This window comes from Sus scrofa, chromosome 4 (assembly GCF_054392235.1).
Source record: "Sus scrofa isolate SSC_HxYL_T2T_F1_AM1 chromosome 4, Sscrofa_HxYL_maternal_Yorkshire_Landrace_v2.0, whole genome shotgun sequence".
Lineage (NCBI taxonomy): Eukaryota > Metazoa > Chordata > Mammalia > Artiodactyla > Suidae > Sus > Sus scrofa.
In genome coordinates, this window is record NC_139386.1 from 100212727 (window position 1) to 100236792 (window position 24066).

Sequence of the window (24066 nt, forward strand, 5' to 3'; positions counted from 1 at the left end):
AGGTCAAAAGTCCAAAATCCGTCTCAGTGGGTTAAGATAGAATGATGGTCTTTTAAACTGGAAGACTTATTTTCAGTTTAAGATCCAGCCAGCAACCTTATAAAGAGAAAATCAGAGCCATTATTGCAGATGTGATAGTTGATATATGTTTCAGGGCTTCTTTAGAAAATAGATAGGTTGGAAGTTTCCACTCTGGCACAGTGGTTAAGGATCCAGCATTGCTGTAGCTGTAGTACAGGTTGCAACTGCATTGAGGGTTCCATCTCTGACCTAAGAACTCCCACATGCAGAGGGCGTGGCCAAATAAAAAATAGTTAGATACATACATACATAGATTTTTGCCTTTAAAGAGAAAATGGGAACATAGTTGAACGTGAGGACTCTATTTACCTGTATGGATACTCCCGCAAAACCTGTTCTTATTTTTAGGCAGGAGAGGACTGTCTTATCCCAGTATCTTTTTTTTTTTTTTTTTTTTTTTCCTGTTTTGGCTGCCCCTGTCTCCCCCCGGCATATGGAGTTCCTGGGCCAGATCAAAGCCACAGTTGTGACCTAAGCTGCAGCTGGGGCAATGGCAAATTCTTAAGCCACTGTGCCGGGCCGGGTATCAAACCTGTGTCTCAGCACTCCCAATATGCTGCTGATCCAATTGCATACAGTGGGGACTCCCACTGATGTCTTTTTTTAAAAAATGTTTTTCTTTGTCTTTTTCTTTCTTTAATTTTTTTTCTTTTTAGTTTTTTCTTTTTTTTGGTGTCAATTTTTATTTTATTTTACTTTTTTATTTTAATGATTTTTTTCTATTATATTGGTTTACACTGTTCTGTCAATCTTCTATTGTACAGCAAGGTGACCCACAGTTTTTTCTTCTTACAATCTTTTTTCTTTTGCTTTAAAAAAATTTTTAAAGGATTTCCCTTGTGGCTCAGTGTGTTAAGAACCCAACATAAGATGTGGGTTTGATCCCTGGCCTTGATCAGTGGGTTAAGGATCTGGCATTGCCACAAGCTACAGCATAGTTCACAGATGTGGCTTGGATCCTGAGTTTCTGTGTCTAAGGCATAGGCTGGCAGCTGCAGTTCTGATTCAACCCCTAGCCTGGGAACTTCTGTATGCCACAGACATGGCTGTAAAAAGCAAAAATTTTTTTACCCTTGCATCTTTAAATGATCTCTTTCTTTTCTTCTGAATGGCTTGTAATGTTCCTTTGCCTTTACAATGTATATACTTAACTGATGGCTATCCAAAAATCTTCCTTTTTAAAATTCTGACTTCCCTCCCTTTGCTGATAAAACTCTTATTTCAGGAAATTTTATCTATTTTCCATGACTGTGATACTTATTTTAGGTTTATCAAAATCCCTTTCATTATCATTGAGCGATGGTAACTGTGCTCTTTCATAAACAGGAACATTTATTTATTCATTTTCTTTTTATGGCCATACTTGTAGCATATGGTAGTTCCTAGGCTAGGAGTTGAATCAGAACTACAGATGCCAACCTATACCACAGCCCCAGCAATGTGGGATCTGAGCTGCATCTGCAACCTATACCACAGCTTTTGGCAACGCCGGATCCTTAACCCACTGAGTGAGGCCAGGGATCAAACCCAAATCCTCAGGGATACTATGTCTGGTTTTTAACCCACTGAGCCACAACAGGAACTCCTATTTATTTCTTTTATTGACAGAAACTGATTGAGTAACACACTAATTCACTGATGCTTTATTTATTTATTTGTCTTTTTATGGCCACACCTGCAGCATATGGAAGTTCCCAGGTTAGGGGTCAAATCAGAGCTGTAGCTGCCGGCCTATACCACAGCTACAGCAAGGCAGGATCCAAGCTGCCCCTGTGACCTACACCACAGCTCACTGCACCTCAGGCTCCTTGTCCCACAGAGCGAGGCCAGGGACCAAACCCGAGTCTTCTGATGGATACTAGTCAGGTTCTTAACCTGCTGAGCCACAAGAACTCCCTGCTGATGCTTTAAATGTGATTAGAACAGTCCCTATAAAATCCGTTTTGCTCTTTTTTTCCTACTCTTACAGAATAAAAATATTCAGCCTATAAAATTTCCGATTATACATCAGCAGGAAGTGAAGATTTATTTTCCCATCAAGCTTACACCCAACTTTCTGGCGTTTCCTCATCATCGCATGGGAATGTTATATCGTTATAAAGTACAGGTATGATATCCTATAATGAGAATTCACAAGGAAGGGTCAGTTTCTCTGATAGCTTAATTTATTGAAATTTCATTATCATCAAATTTTAAGCCCCCTAATCTTAGTAGTATAACTCAGTTTTTGGAGACAACCAAATCATACTGTTTAATACTGTCATCCTAACAAGACTTGGTGTACATTCTGTCTCTCTTCCATATATCCTTTCCTTATGAATTTTATAGTTTTATCAAGCTCCCTTGCATTCTTTTTTTTGACATATTGCAATAGTGCCATTACTAATCTCCCTTTGGGATTTCCCTTCTCTATTTAGCTACTTTAGTATGGCATCACATTTTCTCAATTTTTCGGAAGTGGTTTATTTATAGTTTTATTATTTCCTAAATTTTATTTCACTAGATTTTATATCTTCATATAAATTCCATTTTTTCCTCCTATACCAATTAAATATAAGTTTATATTTTTTCACAGGTAGAGGGTGGCAGTGGCAACTTCACCTGGACCTCTTCTAATGAAACAGTGACCATGGTAACCACTAAGGGAGTGGTAACAGCAGGCCAGGTCAGGGGAAACAGTACTGTTTTGGCCCGAGATGTACAAAATCCCTTTCGATATGGAGAAATTAAGGTAAGCAACTCTTCAAACAACTTTCATATCTCCTCTGAGACACTGCTGTTTAAATTTAAATACAGTGACCCATTTAAAAATTTTTTTCTAGAAGACTGTAAGTCGACTATAATTAAAAAAAAATTTTTTTATAAAAGAGGATGGAAGTTCCCATTGTGGTGCAGTGGAAATAAATCCGACTGGTATCCATGAGAATGCGGGTTTAACCCCTGGCCTCGCTCAGTGGGTTAAGGATCCAACATTGCTGTGGCATAGGCCAGCAGCTGTAGTTCCAATTCGACCCCTAGCCTGGGAACTTCCATATGCCACAGATGCAGACTTAAAAAGAAAAAAAAATTTTTTTTTTGCATCTGCGGCATATGGAGGTTCCCAGGCTAGGGGTTGAATTGGAGATGTAGCTGCCAGCCTATGCTACAGCCACAGCAATGATCTGAGCCAATCTGATCAGATCTGAGCCTCGTCTGCAACCTACACCACAGCTCACGGCAATGCCAGATCCTTAACCCACTGAGCAAGGCCAGGGATCGAAACTGAAACCAAATGGTTCCTAGTCAGATTCATTTCTGCTGCGCCATGACGGGAACTCCAGAAAAAAAATTTTTTTAATTTAAAAAAATTGTAGGGAGTTCCCGTCATGGCACAGCGGTTAAGGAACCCAACTAGGATCCATTAGGTTGTGGGCTCGATCCCTGGCCTTACTCAGTGGGTTAAGGATCCTGAGTTGCTGTGAGCTGTGGTTTAAGTTGCAGACACGACTCGGATCTGGTGTGGATGTGGCTATGACTGTGGCATGGGCCAGCGGCTACAGCTCCAATTTGACCCCTGGCCTGGGAACCTTCATATGCCTCCATTACAAAACAAAACAAAAAATTATAAAGGAGGATAATGTGAAAAAAAGTGGTAAATAAATGTATAACTGGATCACTTTGCTGTATAGCAGAAATTGACAGAACATTGTAAATCAATTATAATAAATAAGTTTTTTTTTCTATTTTAAATTGGCTGTTTAAAACAGATGCTCATAGCTCAACAGGTGGCATAGCTGTGGCTTGGGTCACTGCTGTGGTGTGAGTTTCATCCCTGGCACTGGAACTTCCCCATGCTGTGGGCACAGCCAAAAAAAAGTATGCTCAAATCTAATCTGGAAGGGCATATTCCTTAAATATTCCTGGAAGTGGATTGAATCCTGCTTCACTTAATAACCAATTATATAATGCCTATCTTTGTTTCTTCATCTCTAAAATGAGGATAATAATAGTATCTACCTCAAAGTGTTATAGTCAGAATTAAGTGAGATAGTGTTTACCCCAATGCTGTAAATATTTTCAATACTTAATGTTATTTATTTTGTTATTGTATTCTGTCATTATTATCATGTATATGACCTTTATAGAAACTGTATTTCTAGTCTCATATTTTTGGTTGTCTGTTTCTATAAGATTGAAAACTTATTTTTAACATGTTATAAACCATCTTCTATTTTCTCCCTCTCTTAATATATGTTAACATATGTTGTCATTCCCTGTAGGACTTAGCATGTTTCTTATCAGCCAGGGAACATTTACTGAGTGCCCTTAAGTACTTAACACCATACTAGGTATCATAGGTCATTCAAAGAAACAGCATATCATCCCATCTTTAAAGAATCTGAAGTCTAGGAATCCCCTGGTGGTGCATCAGGTTAAGGATATGGTATTGGCACTACTGAGGCTCAGGTCACTGCTGTGGCACAAGTTTGATCCCTAGCCCAGGAACTTCTGCATGCCACGGCTACAGCCAAAAGGAAAAAAAAAATCTGAAGTCTAGCTAGAAAGATATATTCACATGAAAAGTTAATAGTGTTTTTAGGAAATGATATGTGAAGTATTTTGAAGCAGTATATGATTGAGAGCTACTTGAATTGTATAGTAAAAGTACTATTAGTTAATAAAAGAAAAAAACCTTGCGGATATGACTAGTCAGGACCATCATGAAGAGGTGGGAACTTTTTCTTTGGCTACACCCTCATATGTGGAAGTTCCTGAGCCAGGGATTGGACCCAAATCACAGCAGTGACAACACCAGATCCTTAATCAGTTGTGCCACAGAAGAACAAAAGGTGGGAACTTGAAAAAGCCTTTGAAGGGGGGAATCAACCTAAGGTCTAAGGATCAAACTCAACCTCCTACCTTTTGTGTGTGTGTGTCTTTTTAGGGCCACACTCGTGGCATATGGAGGTTCCCAGGCTAGGGGTGGAATCAGAGCTATACCCACCAACCTACGCCACAGCCACAGCAACAGCAACACAGGATTCAAGCTGCGTCTGTGACCTACACCACAGCTCATGGCAATGCCAGATCCTTAACCCACTGAACAGGGCCAGGGATCAAACCCGAACCCTCATGGATGCTAGTCGGGCTCGTTAACTGCTGAGCCACGATGGGAACTCCCAACTTGCTAACTTTTTGGTAAATTAAGTTTTATCAAGAAGTTCCCGGAGTTCCCATCGTGGTGCAGTGGTTAACGAATCCAACTAGGAACCACGAGGTTGCGGGTTTGATCCCTGGCCTTGCTCAGTGGGTTAACGATCTGGTGTTGCCATGAGCTGTGGTGTAGCTCGCAGACGAGGCTCGGATCCCGAGTTGCTGTGGCTCTGGTGTAGGCCAGCGGCAACAGCTCCGATTCAACCCCAAGCCTGGGAACCTCCATATGCCTCGGGAGCAGCCCAGGAAAGGGCAAAAAGACCAAAAAAAAAAAAAAAAAAATCCCTGGTGGTCTAGTATTTAGCATTTGGCTCTTTCACCAGGTTTAATCCCTGGTCTGGGAACTGAGATCCCACATCAAGCCAGTAAACACCACGGTCAAAACACAAAAATGAAATCAAAACAAAAAACCCAGTTGGAGTTCCCCTTGTGGCCCAATGTGTTAAGAACCCAATGCTGTCTCTCTAAAGATGCAGGTTTAATCCCTGGCCTCACTCAGTGTGTTAGGGATCCAGGGTTGTCACAATCTGTGGCATAGTTTGCAGATGTGGCTCATATCCTGTGTTTCCATGCTGTGGCATAGGCCTGCAGCTGCAGCTCCAATTAAGAGACCAACAACTTAAAACAATCTCTTATATATAAAGATTCCTATATCAAAACTTCAGGGCAACTACAAAACAAAAATCTACAATTGATACACAAAAAAATAAGAAAAATCAACTCAAATACAACACCGAAGAGAGTCATCAAACAACAAGAGGAGAGAAGAAGGGAAGAAAAAAGAGCAACACAAACAAATCCAAAGCAATTAATAAAATGGCAATAAGAACATACATATCAATAATTACCTTAAATGTTAATGGACTAAACACCCCAACCAAAAGACATAGACTGGATGAATGGATGCAAAAACAAGACCCATATATATGCTGTCTTCAAGAGACCTACTTCACTTCTAGGGATACATACAAACTGAAAGTGAGAGGATGGAAGAAAATATTCCATGCAAATGGGAAGCAAAAGAAAGCTGGAGTAGCAATACTCATATCAGACAAAATAGACCTTAAAATGAAGAATATTTTAAGAGACAAGGAAGGACACTACATAATAATCAAAGGACCAATCCAAGAAGAAGATATAACAATTTTATTTATTTATTTATTTATTTATTTTGTCTTTTTGCCTTTTCTTGAGCTGCTCCCATGGTATATGGAGGCTCCCAGGCTAGGGGTCTAATCGGAGCTGTAGCCACCAGCCTATGCTAGAGCCACAGCACCATAGCAACACAGGATCCAAGCCACATCTGCGACCCACACCACAGCTCACAGCAATGCCAGATCCTCAACCCACTGGGTAAGGCCAGGGATCGAACCCACAACCTCATGGTTCCTAGTCAGATTCACTAACCACTGCACCATGATGGGAACTCCAACAATTTTAAATATCTAAGCACCCAATATAGGATCACCACAATATATAAGGCAACTGCTAACAACCTTTAAAGGAGAAATCAACAATAACACAATAATAGTTGGGGACATTAATGGACACGTACAACAATGGACAGATCAACCAGACAGAAAATCAATAAGGAAACACAGGCCTGAATATGAAGCATTAAACCAGATGGACTTAATAGATATTTATAGGACATTCCATCCAAAAGCAGCAGAATACACATTCTTCTCAAGTGCATACGAAACATTCTCTAAGATTGATCACATCCTGGGTTATAAATGAAGCCTCAGTAACTTTAAGAAAATTGAAATCATATCAAGCATCTTTTCCAACCACAACACTCTATGACTGGAAATCACCACCAAGAAAAAAACTGTAAAAAAACACAAACACATGGAGACTAAACAACATGCTACTAAACAACCAATGGATCACTGAAGAAATCATAGAAATTATATTTAAAATAAAGAGAAGGGGACAAATTGAGGATTATTTTAGAGGTAGATTAGTCAGATTTGATGCTTCATGGGGTGGAGAAAAATGAAAGATTAAGTTTGGGGGAAAAACTGTAATTGTAATGTATACATGTAAGGATAACCTGACCCCCTTGCTGTACAGTGGGAAAATAAAATTAAAAAAAAATAAATAAATAAAATAAAATCCTTGTCAAAAAAAAAAAAAAAAAAAAAAAAAAGAAAGATTAAGTTTGGCAGCTGGGTGGAGAGAAAACACAAGAAAAGGAAAAAGATGGAATTCCTGCTGTAGCATAGTGGATTAAGGATCTGGCATTGCCACAGCTGTGGTGTAGGTCACAGCTGTGGCTCAGATTCAATCCCTGGCCCAGGAACTTTCATGTGCTGTGGGTGTGGCCAGAAAAAGAAAAAAAGATGATGATTAATTCAGCTTTGAATACATTTAGTGTGGTTAATCTGTGGAACTTCCAGGTGAATGTTTGTAGTTGGAAATAGGTATCTGAAGTACTACTGAAAGATTACAGCTAGAGATAAAAATTTGGAGTGATCAGCATGTGATTGGTCACTGATGTTTTGGAACTGGATAAGATTTCCCAGGAAGAGCATATAGAATCAGAACAGAAGATGGCCCTGTGTAGTATGTGTCATTTTAAGGAACATGGGCAAAGTAAGAGGAACTTACAGATAACACAGAATAGATGACCCAAAAAAGACTCTATTAGTTCATTCAGGCTGCTGTAATAAAGGGCCATAGACTGAGTGACTTATAAACAACAGAAATTTATTTCTTACAGTTTTAGAGGCTGGAATCAAGGCACCAGCAGATTCAATGTCTGGTGAAGGAAAGCATCTTGGTTCTTGAAGAGCGTTTCTTGCCTCAACCTCATAGGGCAGAGGGGACTAGGGAGCTCTGGGAGGTCTCCTTTTCTTTTGCCGTACTCATGGCATGTGAATGTTCTGGGGCCAGGGATCAAACCTGAGCCACAGCAGTGATAACACCAGGTCTTTAACCTGCTGAACCACCAGGAAACTCCTAGGGGTCCCTTTTTTAAGGGTGCTAATCCCATTCCTGAGGGCTCCGCTCTCAAGACCCAATCACCTTCCAAAGGCCCCATCTCCTAGTATCATCTCTTTGGGGGTTATGATTTCAGCATATGAATTTAGAAGACATGAACATTCAATATACAACAAAATAAAAGATTTTGTAATAATTTTTTTTTTTTGGTCTTTTGTCTTTTTAGGGCTGCACCTAAGGCATATGGAGGTTCCCAGGCTAGGGGTCAAATAGGAACTATAGCTGCCAGCCTACACCACAGCCATAGCAACGCCAAATCCGAGCCGCATCTTCGACCTACACCACAGCTCACAGCAACGCTGGATCCTTAACCCACTGACCGAGGCCAGGGATCGAACACGCAACTTCATGGCCCCTAGTCGGATTCTTTTCCGTAGCGCCACAATGGGAACTTCTGTAATAATCTCCCCCCCCCTCCACTGGAAAATAACTTTATTGAGACTTTACCAGCCTTACAATCTCTTCTGCCATTAGGCCCCTCTTCCTTTGCAATTCGGTCCTTCTTAAGTGGTCCCATGAAGGCCTTCTCCACAGTGGGAATTCCTGTAATAATCTCTATAATAAAAGATATCAAATATGAAGAGAACATGTATGTGTATAAAAGAATCTCTTTGCTGTATAGCAGGAATTAACACAATATTGTAAATCAACTACAATAAAATAAAATTTTTTTTAAAGTATCAAGGAGTTCCGTCGTGGGAACGAATCCAACTAGGAACCATGAGGTGGTGGGTTCAATCCCTGGCCTCACTCAGTGGGTTAAGGATCCAGCGTTGCCATGAGCTGTGGTATAGGTCGCAGACGCGGCTTGGATCTGGTGTTGCTATGCCTGTGGTGTAGGCCAGCAGCAAGAGGTCCAATTAGACCCCTAGCCTGGGAACCTCCATATGCTGTAGGTGCGGGCCTAAAAAGACAAAAGACAAAATAAATAAATAAATAATTAAAAAGTATCAAAAGGGAGTTCTCATCATGGCTCAGTGGAAACAAATCCGACTCATATACATGAGGATAAATTTGATGCCTGGCCTCGCTCAGCGGGTTATGGATCCGATGTTGCCATGAGCTGTGGTGTAGGTCACAGACATGGAGCTTGGATCCCGCATTGCTGTGGCTGTGGTGTAGGCCGGCAGCTACAGCTCTGATTGGACCCCAAGTCTGGGAACCTCCATATGCCGTGGGTGCGGCCCTAAAAAAAAATTTTTTTTAAAGGTATCAAGAAAGAGGAAGTATGCTGTATCAGAGATCAGCAAACTTTTTATGTAAAAGGCCAGATAGTAAATGTGTTCAAGTGCGTAGGCCACATACTATCTCTATCACATAGTTACCCTTTGTCATTGCTGTTTTTTATTTTACTACCCTTTAAAAAAAATGTAAAACCACCACACCTGTGGCATATGGAAGTTTCCTGGACAGGAGTCAAACTGGAGCTGCAGCTGCCTCAGTCATGGCAACACCATATCTGAGGTCAGGGATTGAACCTGCTTTCTCACAGAGACAACATTGTGTTCTTAACCCTCTGAGCCACAATGGGAACTTCCCAAGTTTTCTAAAGCTGTTTGGGTAAGTACATTCTTCTCATGGTTACTTTAAAATTTTTCTGTACTTACAAAGTCTAAAGCACATCAATCTCTACCTTCTTTCTGAATAATACAAAAACCTTAAAAATGTCTCATATCTATCCTGCCAATCCTGATTACCATGTTATTGTTGTCCAGTGTTTCAGTTCTCTTATACTATTTTTAATTTAATTATATAATTTTTTGTTCAATTACTATTTGATTACATCTTCAAATATTCTCTTTTTTTTTCTTTTTGTCTTTTTGCCTTTTCTAGGGCCACTCCAGCAGCATATGGATGTTCCCAGGCTAGGGGTTGAATTGGAGCTGTAATCACCGGCCCACGCCAGAGCCACAGCAACGCTGGATCCTTGCCGAGTCTGCAACCTACCCCACAGCTCATGGCAATGCTGGATCCTTAACCCACTGAGCAAGGCCAGGGATTGAACCTGCAACCTCATGGTTCCTAGTCGGATTCGTTAACCACTGAGCCACGATGGGAACTCCCTCTCTTTTTTTTTCTTTTCTTTTTTTTTCTTTTTTTGGCCTTTTTAGCGCCGAACTCATGGCATATGGAGGTTCCCAGGCTAGGAGTCCAATTGGAGTTGTAGCCTCTGGCCTACGCCAGAGCCACAGCAATGCTGGATCCTTGCCGAGTCTGCAACCTACACCACAGCTCACAGCAACACCAGATCCTTAACCCACTGAGTGAGATCAGGGATTGGACTGGTGTCCTCGTGGATGCTATTCAGGTTCATTAACTGCTGAGCCACGATGGGAACTCCAAAATTTCTCATTTCTTTGTTCACATTTCTGGGTTGAATGTTACATATTTCTACAGGATCATTTTCACATTTCCTTTATTCCTGAAGTGAATCAATCTTTTATAAATTCCTTTAGTGAAAGTCTATTGATGGTAAACTCAAATTCATTTGTCTGTAAATGCCTTAATTTTACCCTTGCATCACAATGAATGTCTTTATTTCACCCATATTTTTCAGTGAGTTTAACTGAATATGTTTTAACTGACTTTTCTGAAGCATCTTAAAAACTTTTTTCCCTATCTTTTGTTTTCTGCTTTTATTAAGATGTCTGCATCAGTATGCACCCTGAATCAGACTGTTGTAACTCAAACTAGAACTTTAAGTCCTTACTGCTCTTTCACATTGCATGAGCCCTTTTTATTTTCCATTTCCTACATTTGGTTTTACCTTCAGATTCATATTTCCATGTCATTAATTCTATCTTCCGTGGTGTCAAGTGCACAGTTTAACCAGTCCTTGGAGTTTTATTTTAATGACTGCATTTGTTTCATTAAATATATTCCAATTTCCTTTAAAACCTGCCTAGATTTTAAATATTGTATCCTGTAGAAGGAACCAAGCAGTGCCTATGTGTGTGGATTAAGTTTCAAATAAATATTAATTGAACAGCATATCTTATGTAAGTAGAGCCACAAAAGTACTTGATGATGGAATCATCATCTACTGTCCTGTTGGTCTATATGAAGTCCTATGTAGTTTCTGGGCTATACCGACAAATATAATCCTCACAACAAGTCAAAAAAAAAAAATGTAAAACCGGGAGTTCCCTTGTGGCACAATGGTTTAAGGATCTGGCTTGTTACTGCTGAGGCCCGGGTGGCTGTTGTGGTTTGGGTTTGATCCCTGGCCCAGGAACTTCCAAATGCCATGGGTGCAGCCCCCCAAAAATGTGAAACCATTCTTAGCTTACAAAAGCTAAGAAAATGGTACACTGGTCATATTCAGCCAGACCCCAGTTGAATGGTGTTCAATGCTTTAGAGAGGTCAGTTAAGGAAAGAAATGAGTGACAGGTTTAGCACTAACACACATATACACACAAACACACATACGCATATAAATGGTATTATAGTATCTATTTTTGTATACAAAACATACATATATGTTCATGTATGTGTGCATTTAAATTTTTTTTTTCTTTTTGCCATTTCTTGGGCCGCTCCCACGGCATATGGAGGTCCCCAGGCTAGGGGTCAAATCAGAGCTGTAGCTACTGGCCTACATCACAGCCACAGCCAACACAGGATCTGAGTTGCTTCTGCAACCTACACCAAGCTCACGGCAACACTGGATCCTTAACCCACCGAGCTAGGCCAGGGATCAAACCTGTGTCCTCATGGTTACTAGTCAGATTCATTTCCATTGAGTCATGATGGGAACTCCTAACATAATTTTCTTAAGAGATGAATTTTTTTCTCCTCCAGATATATGTCCTGAAACTGAACAAAATGGAACTGTTACCATTTCATGCTGATGTAGAGATTGGCCAGATTATAGAAATCCCCATTGCAATGTACTATGTAAATAAGGAAACCAAAGAGGCCATCGCATTCACAGACTGCTCTCATTTACCCTTGGATCTAAACATGGATAAGCAAGGAGTCTTTACTCTTCTCAAAGAAGGTAAGAGTAGGCTTTTTATTTTTCCTTCTTTGTCTTTGAATTAAAGGACCAATCATTGGGGTTCCCGTCATGGCTCAGTAGTTAGCGAACCCACTAGCATCCATGAGGACACAGGTTCAATCCCTGGCCTCTCTCAGTGGGTTAAGGCTCCTGTGTTGCCTTGAGCTGTGGTGTACGTTGCAGACACAGCTCAGATCTGGTGTTGCTGTGGCTGTGGTGTAGGCTGGTGGCTACAGCTCTGATTGGACCCCTAGCCTGGGAACCTCCATATGCCACGGGTGTGGCCCTAAAAAGACCAAAAAAAAAAAAAAAAAAAAAAAAAAAAAACTACCATGAATTATAGTCTAAATTCACATATTACCTTTCTTTACAATTCTTTTATTTATTCTGTCAACTGTCTTATAGTAGGTTTATAATGTGATGTAGAAACAAGGCACAAAAATTGAATAAAATGTCCAGGATTCACAGTAGCCAAACAATATCAGTTTTTAACTATTATTCAAGTGTTCGCTTTCCAGGCTCAAGCTCTTTTCCTCTTTCTTTCTGTAATATGGCTACCATATTTAAGAGGAATGTAGTGCCAGTTAATATGTGTATACATTAACTTTATTTTAAAAAAAGAAAATATAGGATTTCCTATTGTGGCTCAATGGAAACAAATCTGACTAGCATCCATGAGGACGCAGGTTCGATCCCTGGCCTAGCTCAGTGGGTTAAGGATCTGGCATTGCTGTGGCTGTGGTGTAGGCCAGTAGCTATAGCTCCGATTCAACCCCTAGCCATAATCCATATGCTGCGGGTGTGGCCCTAAAAAGATAAAAGGAAAAGAAAAGAAAATGTATTTTCCCTAGGAAAAGTATGAATAAGCTGTCCATAAAAGATCAATATCATTACTTCATATTGTGAGATCAAGTTTTGTAATGTATTAAAATTCTTAAATTTTATAGGAGTTCCCATTGTGGTGAAGTGGGCTAAGGATCCAGCATTGCTGCAGCTGTGGCATAGGTCACAGCTGCAACTTGGATTTGGTCCTTGGCCCAGGAAATTCCATATGCTGCTGGTGTGGCCATAAAAAAACATTCTTATATTTCTATAGATGACTTTCCTTGAGGACTGATTGTTTATTACCCTACTGAAGTCATGCTTTTTGATTTGCAGGTATTCAAAGACCTGGACCAACACACTGTTCTAGTACACATATAGCAGCCAAATCTCTGGGCCATACTTTGGTAACAGTTAGTGTGACTGAGTATGAAGAGTACCTGGAGAGCAGTGCCACTTTTGCTGCTTATGAACCCCTAAAGGTGAGGTATTTCAAGCTAAGGAACTGGCTAATCTTTTCATGGATATAATATCCTCTTTTCTCTTAACAAATTTACGTGGAAGTTCCCTGGTGGCCCAGTGGGTTAAGGACTCAGCATTGTCACTGATGTGGTTCAGGTCACTGCTGTGGCATGGGTTTGATCCCTGGCCCGGGAACTTCCACATGCTATGTGTGTGACAAAAAAAAAAAAAAAAAGTTTAAATAAATAGAGAGCATAACAAGAATTATTACATATATATATATGAAGAATTTGACATATTTAAATAGCATTAGAGGATAAACAAGTACACAAATGAATAGTAGAGAGAACTTAAAGGATAAGAGCTTAAAGGGTACAGAAGTTGTTGTCATCTGAAATGATTAGAAATAAATTAATAGGTAAGTTGACACATGAGTTAGGCTTGAATGATAGGTGGTATCTAAATTAGTATAGAGGTCAAGAAGCATTCCAAGTAAGAGGCATAACATACATGTCTCTTAATTTGGGAGTTAAATCTAATGTCATTTATATTGTAATCGGATAACCAGTTTTTCACTTTAGAAAACTACTGAATTTTCTAACCAATCAAGGATTAATGTCTTTAAATGTCATCAGGCCCTAAACCCTGTGGAAGTGGCATTGGTGACATGGCAGTCTGTAAAGGAAATGGTATTCGAAGGGGGCCCTCGTCCTTGGATCTTGGAGCCCTCCCGATTCTTCTTGGAGCTGAGCGTGGAGAAGACAGAGAAAATTAGAATAACACAAGTCCGTCTGCCAGCAAAGAGAAAACAGAATCAGTACATCTACCGGGTCCTGTGCCTGGATTTAGGGGAACAAGTAGGAAAATGATCTTCTTCTAACATTTCTTTTAGCAATAATACTCTGGAAAAAAAAATATATGTATATATATATTTGTCTTTTTAGGGCCTCCCCCACAGCATATGGAAGTTCCCTGGCTAGGGGTCGGATCAGAGCTGCAGGGGCCGGCCTATACCAGAGCCACAGCAACACGGGATCCAAGCTGTATCTTCAACCTACACCACAGCCCATGGCAATGCTGGATCCTCAACCCACTGAGCAAGGCCAGGGATCAAACTCACATCCTCATAGATCCTAGTCATGTTCATTACCACTGAGCCACAATGGGAACTCCAATAATACTCCAAATCTTTGGTACTTCTGGCTATTCCTTTTCAAATTCTAATGGATTCAGTTTATGGACTAGATAGGAAAATTCTAATTATTGATTAAAGGATCTTTTTTAAAACCTTACTATCCTTTAAATGAACCCAAAGATTTTGGTTTGCCATCTGAGAACTCTAACAGTTCACTAATGAAATGTTCAAGATCTTTTTGTAGTAGGGAGCTTATTTCAATCACTTGATTGCTATAATTCATTTCCTTGTTGTGTAGACTAGAGAGTATATGGTTTCCCATCTCCAAAGAACATGAGGAACAGAAATTTAAAGTATCATCAATGAAAAAAAAGTGTCATCTATGGCTAGCAATTTTGAAGAACCAGTGATATCGGTGCTAGTAAGATAAATGTTGCCCTTTATCAGTTGAATTAGTTTTGATTATTTTTAGAGGTAGTGATGATTTTATCCACAGCCATGCCCTGCTTCTATCAAAACCAATTAACAAAGGCTTACAGTTTGACCAGGATTGAGAATTTAATGTATGACTATGAAATATAGCCCAGCTAACCAGCCCCCAGAGAATCCATGTATGAGTATAACTTAATAAGGACTGTGCTGTAATCAACTGGGCTTCTTTTGAATCTCTCTAGTGAACTCTATGGTGTATATGACTAGCTATTAGTGATTTCAAGCCTAATTACCCTCCTTTGGAGGTCTCCAATTTATTTTCTTTCTTTCTTTATTTCTGTCTGTCTGTCTGTCTTTTTTTTTTTTTTTTTTTTTTTTTTGTCTTTTTAAGGCTACACCCAAAGCATATGGAAGTTCCCAGGCTAGGGGTCCATTTGGAGCTGCAGCTTCCAAGCCTACACCACAGCTACAGCAATGTCAGATCCAAGCCACGTCTGCAAACTAAACCACAGCTCATGGCAATGCCAGATCCTTAACGCACTGAGCAGGGCCAGGGATCAAACCTTCAATGACCCTGGATACTAATTGTGTTCATTACCACTGAGCCACAATGGGAACTCCCTCTCCAACTTCTTTTTGTTTTCACATTCTCTTATTCATTGGTATTTCCACTAGAAGTGAGTTTTTCCACTTTTTGTTAACTGGTAACAAAAGAGTTGGTGGAGGAAAAGACTGGAGTAATTGATCAGGTAGATCTTTTTAATGTTCCCTTTGTTTCTATGATACCCCTGTTTCTCTTAGAATAGATAATTAAGAATTACAGTGTTTTTAAGGGGTTTGCCTGATTATAAGGTCCAAAGGGACTCTATACTGGAATTTGCATAATTCTAACACATTTAGATTGGCGTGCTAACATCAAATGTCTACCCACAATTGCTTCTTGCCCTGGTGTTTTCTTAAAGATTCTGACATTCCAAATTGGAAATCATCCAGGCGTCCTGAACCCTAGTCCAGCTGTAGAGGTTGTGCAGGTACATTTCATATGTGCCCACCCTGCCAGCATGTCAGTAACTCCAGTATATAAGGTGCCAGCTGGTGCTCAGCCATGTCCTCTGCCACAGCACAACAAACAACTGGTAAGTATAGTGTTTCCAAGCAACTTGCACTTCATCTTCCAGGCTTTAAGATACATGGTCTGAAATATAGCTCTTGTCTTACTGAATTTAAGGAAACTGTTTTATTTGTTACTCAATCTCTGATAGTGTCCGAGAAGTGGGTATTAAATTAGGTTGGGAATTTCCTCGTGGCTCAGCAGGTTAAGGATCTGGTGTTGCCACTGCTGTGGCTCCGGTTACAGCTGTGGCATGGGTTCAGTCCCTGATCCAGTAACTTCCCACAGGCTACAACTGTGGCCAAAAAAAAAGCAGAAAAAAACTTTGGTTGGAGTTGGCTACACTTAGTGACACTTAGTGACTTTTCTAGTTGTACTTAGGTACATAGTCAGATTGTAACTATGGCAATAGGCAATTATTAACTCTAAATAGGAATTCCCATATGGTGCAGTGGGTTAAGAATCTGGCTGCAGCAACTTGAGTCTGCCAAGGCACAGGTTCAATCCCCACCCAGTGCGGTGGATTAAAGGATGTGCTGCTGCCGCAGATGTGGTATAGGTCTCAGCTGTGGTTTGGATTTAATCCCTGGCCCCAGAACTTCCATATGCCACGGGTGGGACCTTAAAAAAAAAAAGAATTCTAAATAATTTCCAAATTGTTTTGCTAATGTCCTCTCCTACTAAATCTTTTATTAGCATTATCAGTAAGTAATAGAATTTACCTCTACTCCAAACCCACATGAAGAATAATGATACACAAATAACATAGCTAGAATGTAGGCAACTGGAAAGGAGGGATAAATGAGTTATCTAACTTAGAAACTAGAACATCAGGAGTCCCAGTTGTGGCTCAGCAGATTAAGAATACGATGCTGTCTCTATGAGGATGCAGGTTTGATCCCTGGCTTCATTCTGTGGGTTAAGGATCTGGTGTTGTCACAAGCTGTGGTGTAGGTAGCAGATTCAGCTTGGATCCCATGTAGCAATGGCTATGGTATAGGCAGGCAGCTACAGCTCCAATTCGACCCCAAGCCTGGGAACTTGCATGTACTGCAGGTGCAGTCATAAACAGAAAAAGGAAAACAAACTTTTAAATGGAGCAGAGTAGAAATTATCCCTGTAATGGCGTTGTTATTCAATATCTTTTTTTTCCAATTGAAATAATTTGAATTTATAGAACATTTCCTGGAAAAGTGCAACCTTTTTTCTAGAACCATTTAAGAGTGGGTTACAGACATTATTCTCCATGCTTTAGCATTTATTTCTTTTTTTGTCTTTTCTAGGGCCACTCCCGTGGCATATGGAGGTTCCCAGGCTAGGGGTCCAATCAGAGCAGTCGCCGCTGGCCCACGCCGGAGCCACAGCAACACGGGATCCGAGCCACGTTTGCAACCTACCCCACAGCTCATGGCAACATTGGATCCTTAACCCACTGAACGAGGCCAGGGATTGAACCTGCAACCTCATGGTTCCTAGTCGGATTCCTTAACCACTGAGCCACGACGGGAACTCCTATTTCTTTTTTTTGTAATTGAGTATAATTTACACACCACGAAAATTCACCCATTAAAAATGTGTACACGTAATACTGTAAATCAACCATACTTCAGTTTTTTTAAAAGTGTGCAATTTATGGAGTTCCCGTCTTGGCACAGCAGAAACGACTCTGACTAGGAAACTTGATGTTGAGGGTTTGATCTCTAGCCCCATTCAGTGGGTTAAGAATCTGGCATTGCCATGAGCTGTGGGGTAGGTCGCAGATGCACTCAAATCTGCTGTGGCTGTGGTGTAGGCCTGCAGCTGTAGCTCCATTTGGACCCCTAGCCTGGGAACCTCCATGTGCCGCATGTACAGCCCTAAAAAGAAAAAAAAAAAAAAGTGTGCTAGTTAGAGTTAAGCAACCATCACCCACTATCTGCCTTCAGAACATTTTCATTTCCCCAAAAAACACCATACCCATTAGCAGACACTCCCATTTTTCCCCCTAAGACCTTGAAAACCACTAATATACTTTCTGTCTCTATGGATTAGCCTATTCTGGACACTCATATAAATGGCATCATACAATATATGGTATTTGTGCATGCTCCTCTCATTTAGCATGTTTTTAGAAGAAATAGAATATATTGATTGTAACATATTCATGCTGCACATAGTAGCATCCTTTTCTTAAATAACCATCTTCTCGACATGACCTGTTTAACCCAAATAAGGGCAGTGATCATTTTCTTATAATATCATTGTTTCCTAATCATTTCATCTCCTACTAGTATTGCCCAGTCAAGTCCCCTCCATAAAATAAAAAAGTTTCTACCTTCTAGCTCATTTAATAATGACTGCAATCTCTACCTGCAAATGGCGCTTCCAGTACTGTCTTCAGCGATCCACATTTGCTCTGGGACTGAAACAAGAAAATAAGCTTAATTGCCAAGAGAGCTGCAACTGAGTTCAATACAACTTCTTGGTGCTAGCTGGCCATCTTTTTTTTTTTTTTTTTTGACTCAAAGTTGGGACACACTGTCAGAGAAGATATTTTGTTGATGTGCTGTTCGAAACGAATTCTAAAGGAAAAGTTGCTCACTTCTTTTTCAGAGAATATCCCTTTATACCTCTTTAATCCTGTCCTCTTCTAGAATTCATTATACCCCCAAAGTGTAACTATTTGGAAGTTCCCCTGACAAGCTGTTATACATCTCTGGTAAATCCTGCTGAATGTTAGGGACATTCAGAGCTTTTCATACCTCATCATGTTATTTAAGCAGCCAACTTTAAAAAATCCACTTCATTCAAAGTAGGAGTTCCTGTTGTGGTGCAGTGGTTAACGAATCCGACTAGGAACGATGAGGTTGCAGGTTCGATCCCTAGCCTCGCTCAGTGGGTTAAGGATCCGGCATTGCCGTGAGCTGTGGTGTAGGTTACAGACGCGGCTCTGATCCCACGTTGCTGTGGCTCTGGCGTCGGCAGGTGGCTACAGCTCCGATTAGACCCCTAACCTGGGAATCTCCACATGCTGCAGGAACGGCAGAAAAGGCAAAAAGATTTTTAAAAAAAATCCACTTCATTCAAAGTAGAAAGATACAAAGACAAAGGACATTTATCAGCCAAGCGTGTGACAGAGTCTTCGAATCTAGTCTGTAGTCGTGTCTGTGCTCTGGATGGATACCATCTGTTGTCTGTTATTGATGGAGCAGCCACTGCAAAACTAGTGGACTCCCATCTATGCAACTGTTACTTTTTCTAGTGCTGCTTTGTGCTGAAAGAACATTTTAGTTGACTGCACTTGACCTGTAAAAGACTGATTCTTGTCATTTTAGGGACAAATTAGGTGGTTAATTTAAAGAAAAACTTTCATTGTTGCCTTTACATCACCTTAAAACAAATTCTTTCATAAGGGTAATAGAAGCACTGATTCATAGTAAAAAAAAATAATAAAAATAAAAAATAATATATTCATCTATAGAGAAACACATATTTATAATTTCTTATCAGGAATAGTAGAAGAGGGAAATCACTCATATATGTCAAAAGTCTTCACTTGAGTCCAGTCACACTTTTCTTAAATCTTCCAAACCCTTCTTCAATCAATTCTTTATTCTGAATATCTAAATTCATGTGTTAAATGGTCATTTTGCATTGTTCTTCATGCTGGGTTTTTTTATGGCTGATTTACAATGTTCTGCCAATTTCTGCTGTACAGCAAAGTGACCCAGTTACACATATACATACATTCTTTTTCTCACATTATCCTCCACAAGTGACTAGACGCAGTTGCCTATGCTGTGCAGCAAGATCTCACTGCCTATCCACTCCAAATGCAATAGTTTGGATCTACCAACCCCAAACTCCCAGTCCATCCCACTCCCTCCCCCTCCTCTTTGGCAACCACAAGTCTGTTCTCTATGTCCATGAGTTTGTTGTGGGTTTTTTTTTTTCTGTACATAGGTTCATTTCTGCCGTATTTTAAATTCCGCATATAAGTGATATCATATGCTATTTGTCTTCCTTTTTCTGATGTCACTTAGTATGAGAATCTCTAGTTCCATCCATGTTGCTGCAAATGGCATTATTTTGTTCTTTTTATGGTTGAGTAGTATTCCATTGTGTATATGTATCACATCTTAATCCATTCATCTTCAGTGGACATTTAGGTTGTTTCCATGTGTTGACTATTGTGAATAGTTCTGCAGTAAACATGGGGGTGCATGTATCTTTTTCAATGAAATTTTTATTCAGATAGATGCCCAGGTGTGGGATTGCTGGGTCATATGGTAGTTCTATATTTAGTTTTCTGAAGTACCTCCATACTGTTTTCCATAGTGGTTGTACCAATTTACATTCCCACTAATAGTGCAGGAAGATGCCCTTTTCTCCACAACCTCTCAAGCATTCATTTGTAGGCTTCTGACTGCTGTGAGGTAGTACCTCATTGCAGTTTAGATCTGCATTTCTCTAATAATTAGTGATGTTGAGCATTTTTTCATGTGCCTGCTGGCCATCTATATGTCTTCTTTGGAGAAATGTCTATTCGGATCTTCTGCCCATTTTTCAATTGGGTTGTTGCTTTTTATGCTGTTGAGTTGTAAGTGTTGTTTGTATATTTTGGAGATTAAGGTTTTCGACCTGCACCACAGCCCACAGCAATGCCAGATCCTTAACCCACTGAGCAAGGCCAGGGATCAAACCCGCATCCTCATGGATACTTGTTGGGTTCATTACTGCTGAGCCGCTATGAGAACTCCCTTTTGTTTGTATTTTTCATGTCATAATTAAACAACTGTCTAATTCAAGGGTATAAATATTTACACCTTTGACTTCTTCTAAGAGGTTGTAGTTTTAGTCCTTACATTTAGGCCTCTAATCCATTTTGAGTTCATTTTTGTTTATGGTATGAAGTTGGGATCCAACTTCATTCTTTTGCATGTGGATATCCACTTGATCCAGCACCCACCATTTGTTAAAAAGATTTTTCTTTCTCCTTTGAATCATCTTGGCACTCTTGTCGAAAATCTTTTAACCATAGTGTAAGGATTTATTTCTGGACTCTCAAATCTCTTCCATTAATCTATTATGTCTGTCCTTATGCCAATTCTACACTATCTTGATTACTATAGCTTTGTATATGTTTTGAAATTGAGAAGTGTATGTCCTCTAACTCTATTCTTTCTCAAGACCATTTTGGCTATTCTGAGTCCCTTGTTTTCTATATGAATTTGAGGATTACTATGTCAATTTCTGCAAAGAAACTGGAGGGGTTTTGATAGGGATTGCATTGAATCTGTAGATCCATTTGGAGAGTATTGCCATCCTAACAATATTGTCTTTTGATTCATGAATTTGAGATGTGTTTCCATTTATTAAGGGCATCTTTAATTTCTTTCAACACTTTTTTGTAGTTTTAGAGTGTATAATTCTTACACTCCTTTCATTAAATTTATTCCTAAATATTTTATTCTTTTTGATGCTGTCATAAAGAGAATTATTAATTTCATTTTAAGATTGTTGCTAATGTATAGAAATACAGCTGCTTTTTGCATTTCATTTGTTTCATTTTATTTTTTGCCTGTGACATATGGAAATTCCCAGGCTACATGTCAAAATAGAGCTGCAGCTGTCGGCCTATATCACAGCCACAGCAATGCAGGATCTGAGCTGTGTCTGCAATCTACAGCACAGCTCACAGCAACACCGGATCCTCAACCCACTGAGCAAGGTCAGGGATTGAACTAGCTCATGGCTACTAGTTGGATTTGTTACTGCTGAGCCATGATGGGTACTCCCTTTTTTGTTTTTTTACATGGGAGTTGCAACGTTTATTTCAGGTTTGGTTTGGTTTGGTTTGGTTTTGCCCCACAGGCAGTATGTGGAAGTTCCTGGGCCAGGGATCGAACCTACACCACACAGCAGCAACCAGAGCCACAGCAATGAGAACACAGGAGCCTCAACCTGCTAGACCATCAGAGAACTCCCTAGTTTTTGCATATTGACCTTGTATCTTGTACGCATTTAGCAAATCTAATAGTTGTTTTAGTGGACCACTTAGGGTTTTCCATGTACAAGATGTAAATATAGTCATACTTCTTTCCAATCTGTACACCTTTATTTTGTCTTCTTGCCCAGTTGCCCCGACTACAATTCCCAGCACAATGTTCACTAGAAATGGCAAGGACAGACATCCTTGATCTTATGGGAAAAGCTTCCAGTCTATAACCATTAAGTATGATATTGATGTAGATTTTTCCTAAATGTCCTTTATAGATTGAGGAATTTCACTTTTACTTTGTGGAATGTTTTTGTTACAAAAGAGTTTCACAATTGTTCTTTCTGTATCTGTTGAGATGATGTGTGCTTTTTCCCCTTCATTCTACTATTATGATGTTTTACATTGATTCTTTCTCATGTGTTGAACCAACATTGCATCCCTGGGATAAATTCCACTTGTTTATAAAATATAAACCTTTTTGAAACTCCTGGATCCAGATTGCTAGTATTTTATTTTCTGCATGCATATTCATAAGAGATTTTGGTCTGTAGTTTTATTTTCTTGTGCTATCATTGCTTTGGTATCAGAGTAATACTGGGTGCCCAGAATGAGTTGGGAAGTATTCACTCCCCTTCCACTTTTTGGAAGTTTGTGAAGAACTGGTATTCATTACTCCTTAAATATTTGGTAGAATTCACCAAGAAAACCATCTGGGCCTAGGATTTTTGTTATGGGATGTTGTGTTTTTTCTCTAATTACCGATTCAGTCTCTTTATTTGTTATAGATCTAGTCAGATTTTTTTATTCCTTATGTGTCTGTTTTGGTGGCTTATATATTTTAAAGAATTTTCTCATTTCATTTAGGTTATCTAATTTTAGGCATGTAATTGTTCAGAGAACTCCCTTATAATCTTTTTTTATTTTTGCGAGAGTGGTACTAATGTCCACCCCTTTTGTTCTTATTTTATTTATTTATTTATTTATTTCTCTTTCTTAGGGCTGCACCCACGGCATATGGAGGTTCCCAGGCTCTAGGGGTCTAATTGGAGCGGTAGCCGCCAGCCACAGCCACAGCCACAGCAACGCCAGATCCGAGCCTTGTCTGCAATCTACACCACAGCTCACAGCAACGCCGGGTCCTTAACCCACTGAGCAAGGCCAGGGATGGAACCCGCAACCTCATGTTTCCTAGTCAGATTCATTTCCACTCTGCCATGACGGGAACTCCTATTCTTGATTTTAGTAAGCTGAATCTTCTCACTTTTTTCCCAAGTTATTCTAGCTAAATGTTTGTCTATTTTATTGGTCTTTTCAAAGAACTAACTTTTTTAAAAATTGTTTTGGCTGCACCTGCAGCAACCAAAGCCATTGAAGATACTTAACTTACTGCACCACAAGGGAACTCTTCAAAGAATCAACTTTTGGTTTGGATGATTTTCTCTATTGTTTTCCTATTTTCTATTTCATTTATTTTTGCTATAGTCTTTATTATTTCCTTCTTTCTGCCTGATTTTAGATTCTTCATTTTTTTTTTAGTCTCTTAAGATGGAAGTTTCGGTAATTGATTTGAGAGGTTTTTCTGGGGGTTTTGTTTGTTTGTTTGTTTTTTGCTTTTTAGGGCATATAGAAGTTCCCAGCCTAGGGGTCAAATCAGAGCTGCAGCTGCTGACCTATGCTACAGTCACAGCAATGTGGGATGTGGGATCCAAGCTGAGTCTGTGACCTACACCACAGCTTGCAGCAATGCTGGATCCTTAACCCCCTGAACCAAGCCAAAGATCAAACCCACATCCTCACAGACACTATGTTGGGTTCTTAACCCATTGAGCCACAACAAAAACTC

The 24066-nt window shown here is 39.8% G+C and overlaps 1 protein-coding gene across 11 annotated transcripts in view; it reads left to right on the forward strand.

Moving 5' to 3' along the window:
* The window catches only part of NUP210L (nucleoporin 210 like), a 125833-nt gene that overhangs the window by 39628 nt on the left and 62139 nt on the right, over positions 1-24066 (forward strand). For all 11 annotated transcript variants that reach the window (XM_021089795.2, XM_085022847.1, XM_085022846.1 and 8 more), the window contains 6 exons: positions 2051-2188; positions 2657-2812; positions 12083-12281; positions 13440-13585; positions 14201-14422; positions 16095-16268. In XM_021089795.2, coding sequence (XP_020945454.2) covers positions 2051-2188; positions 2657-2812; positions 12083-12281; positions 13440-13585; positions 14201-14422; positions 16095-16268 — 1035 coding nt within the window. The remainder of the gene's footprint in view (positions 1-2050; positions 2189-2656; positions 2813-12082; positions 12282-13439; positions 13586-14200; positions 14423-16094; positions 16269-24066) is intronic.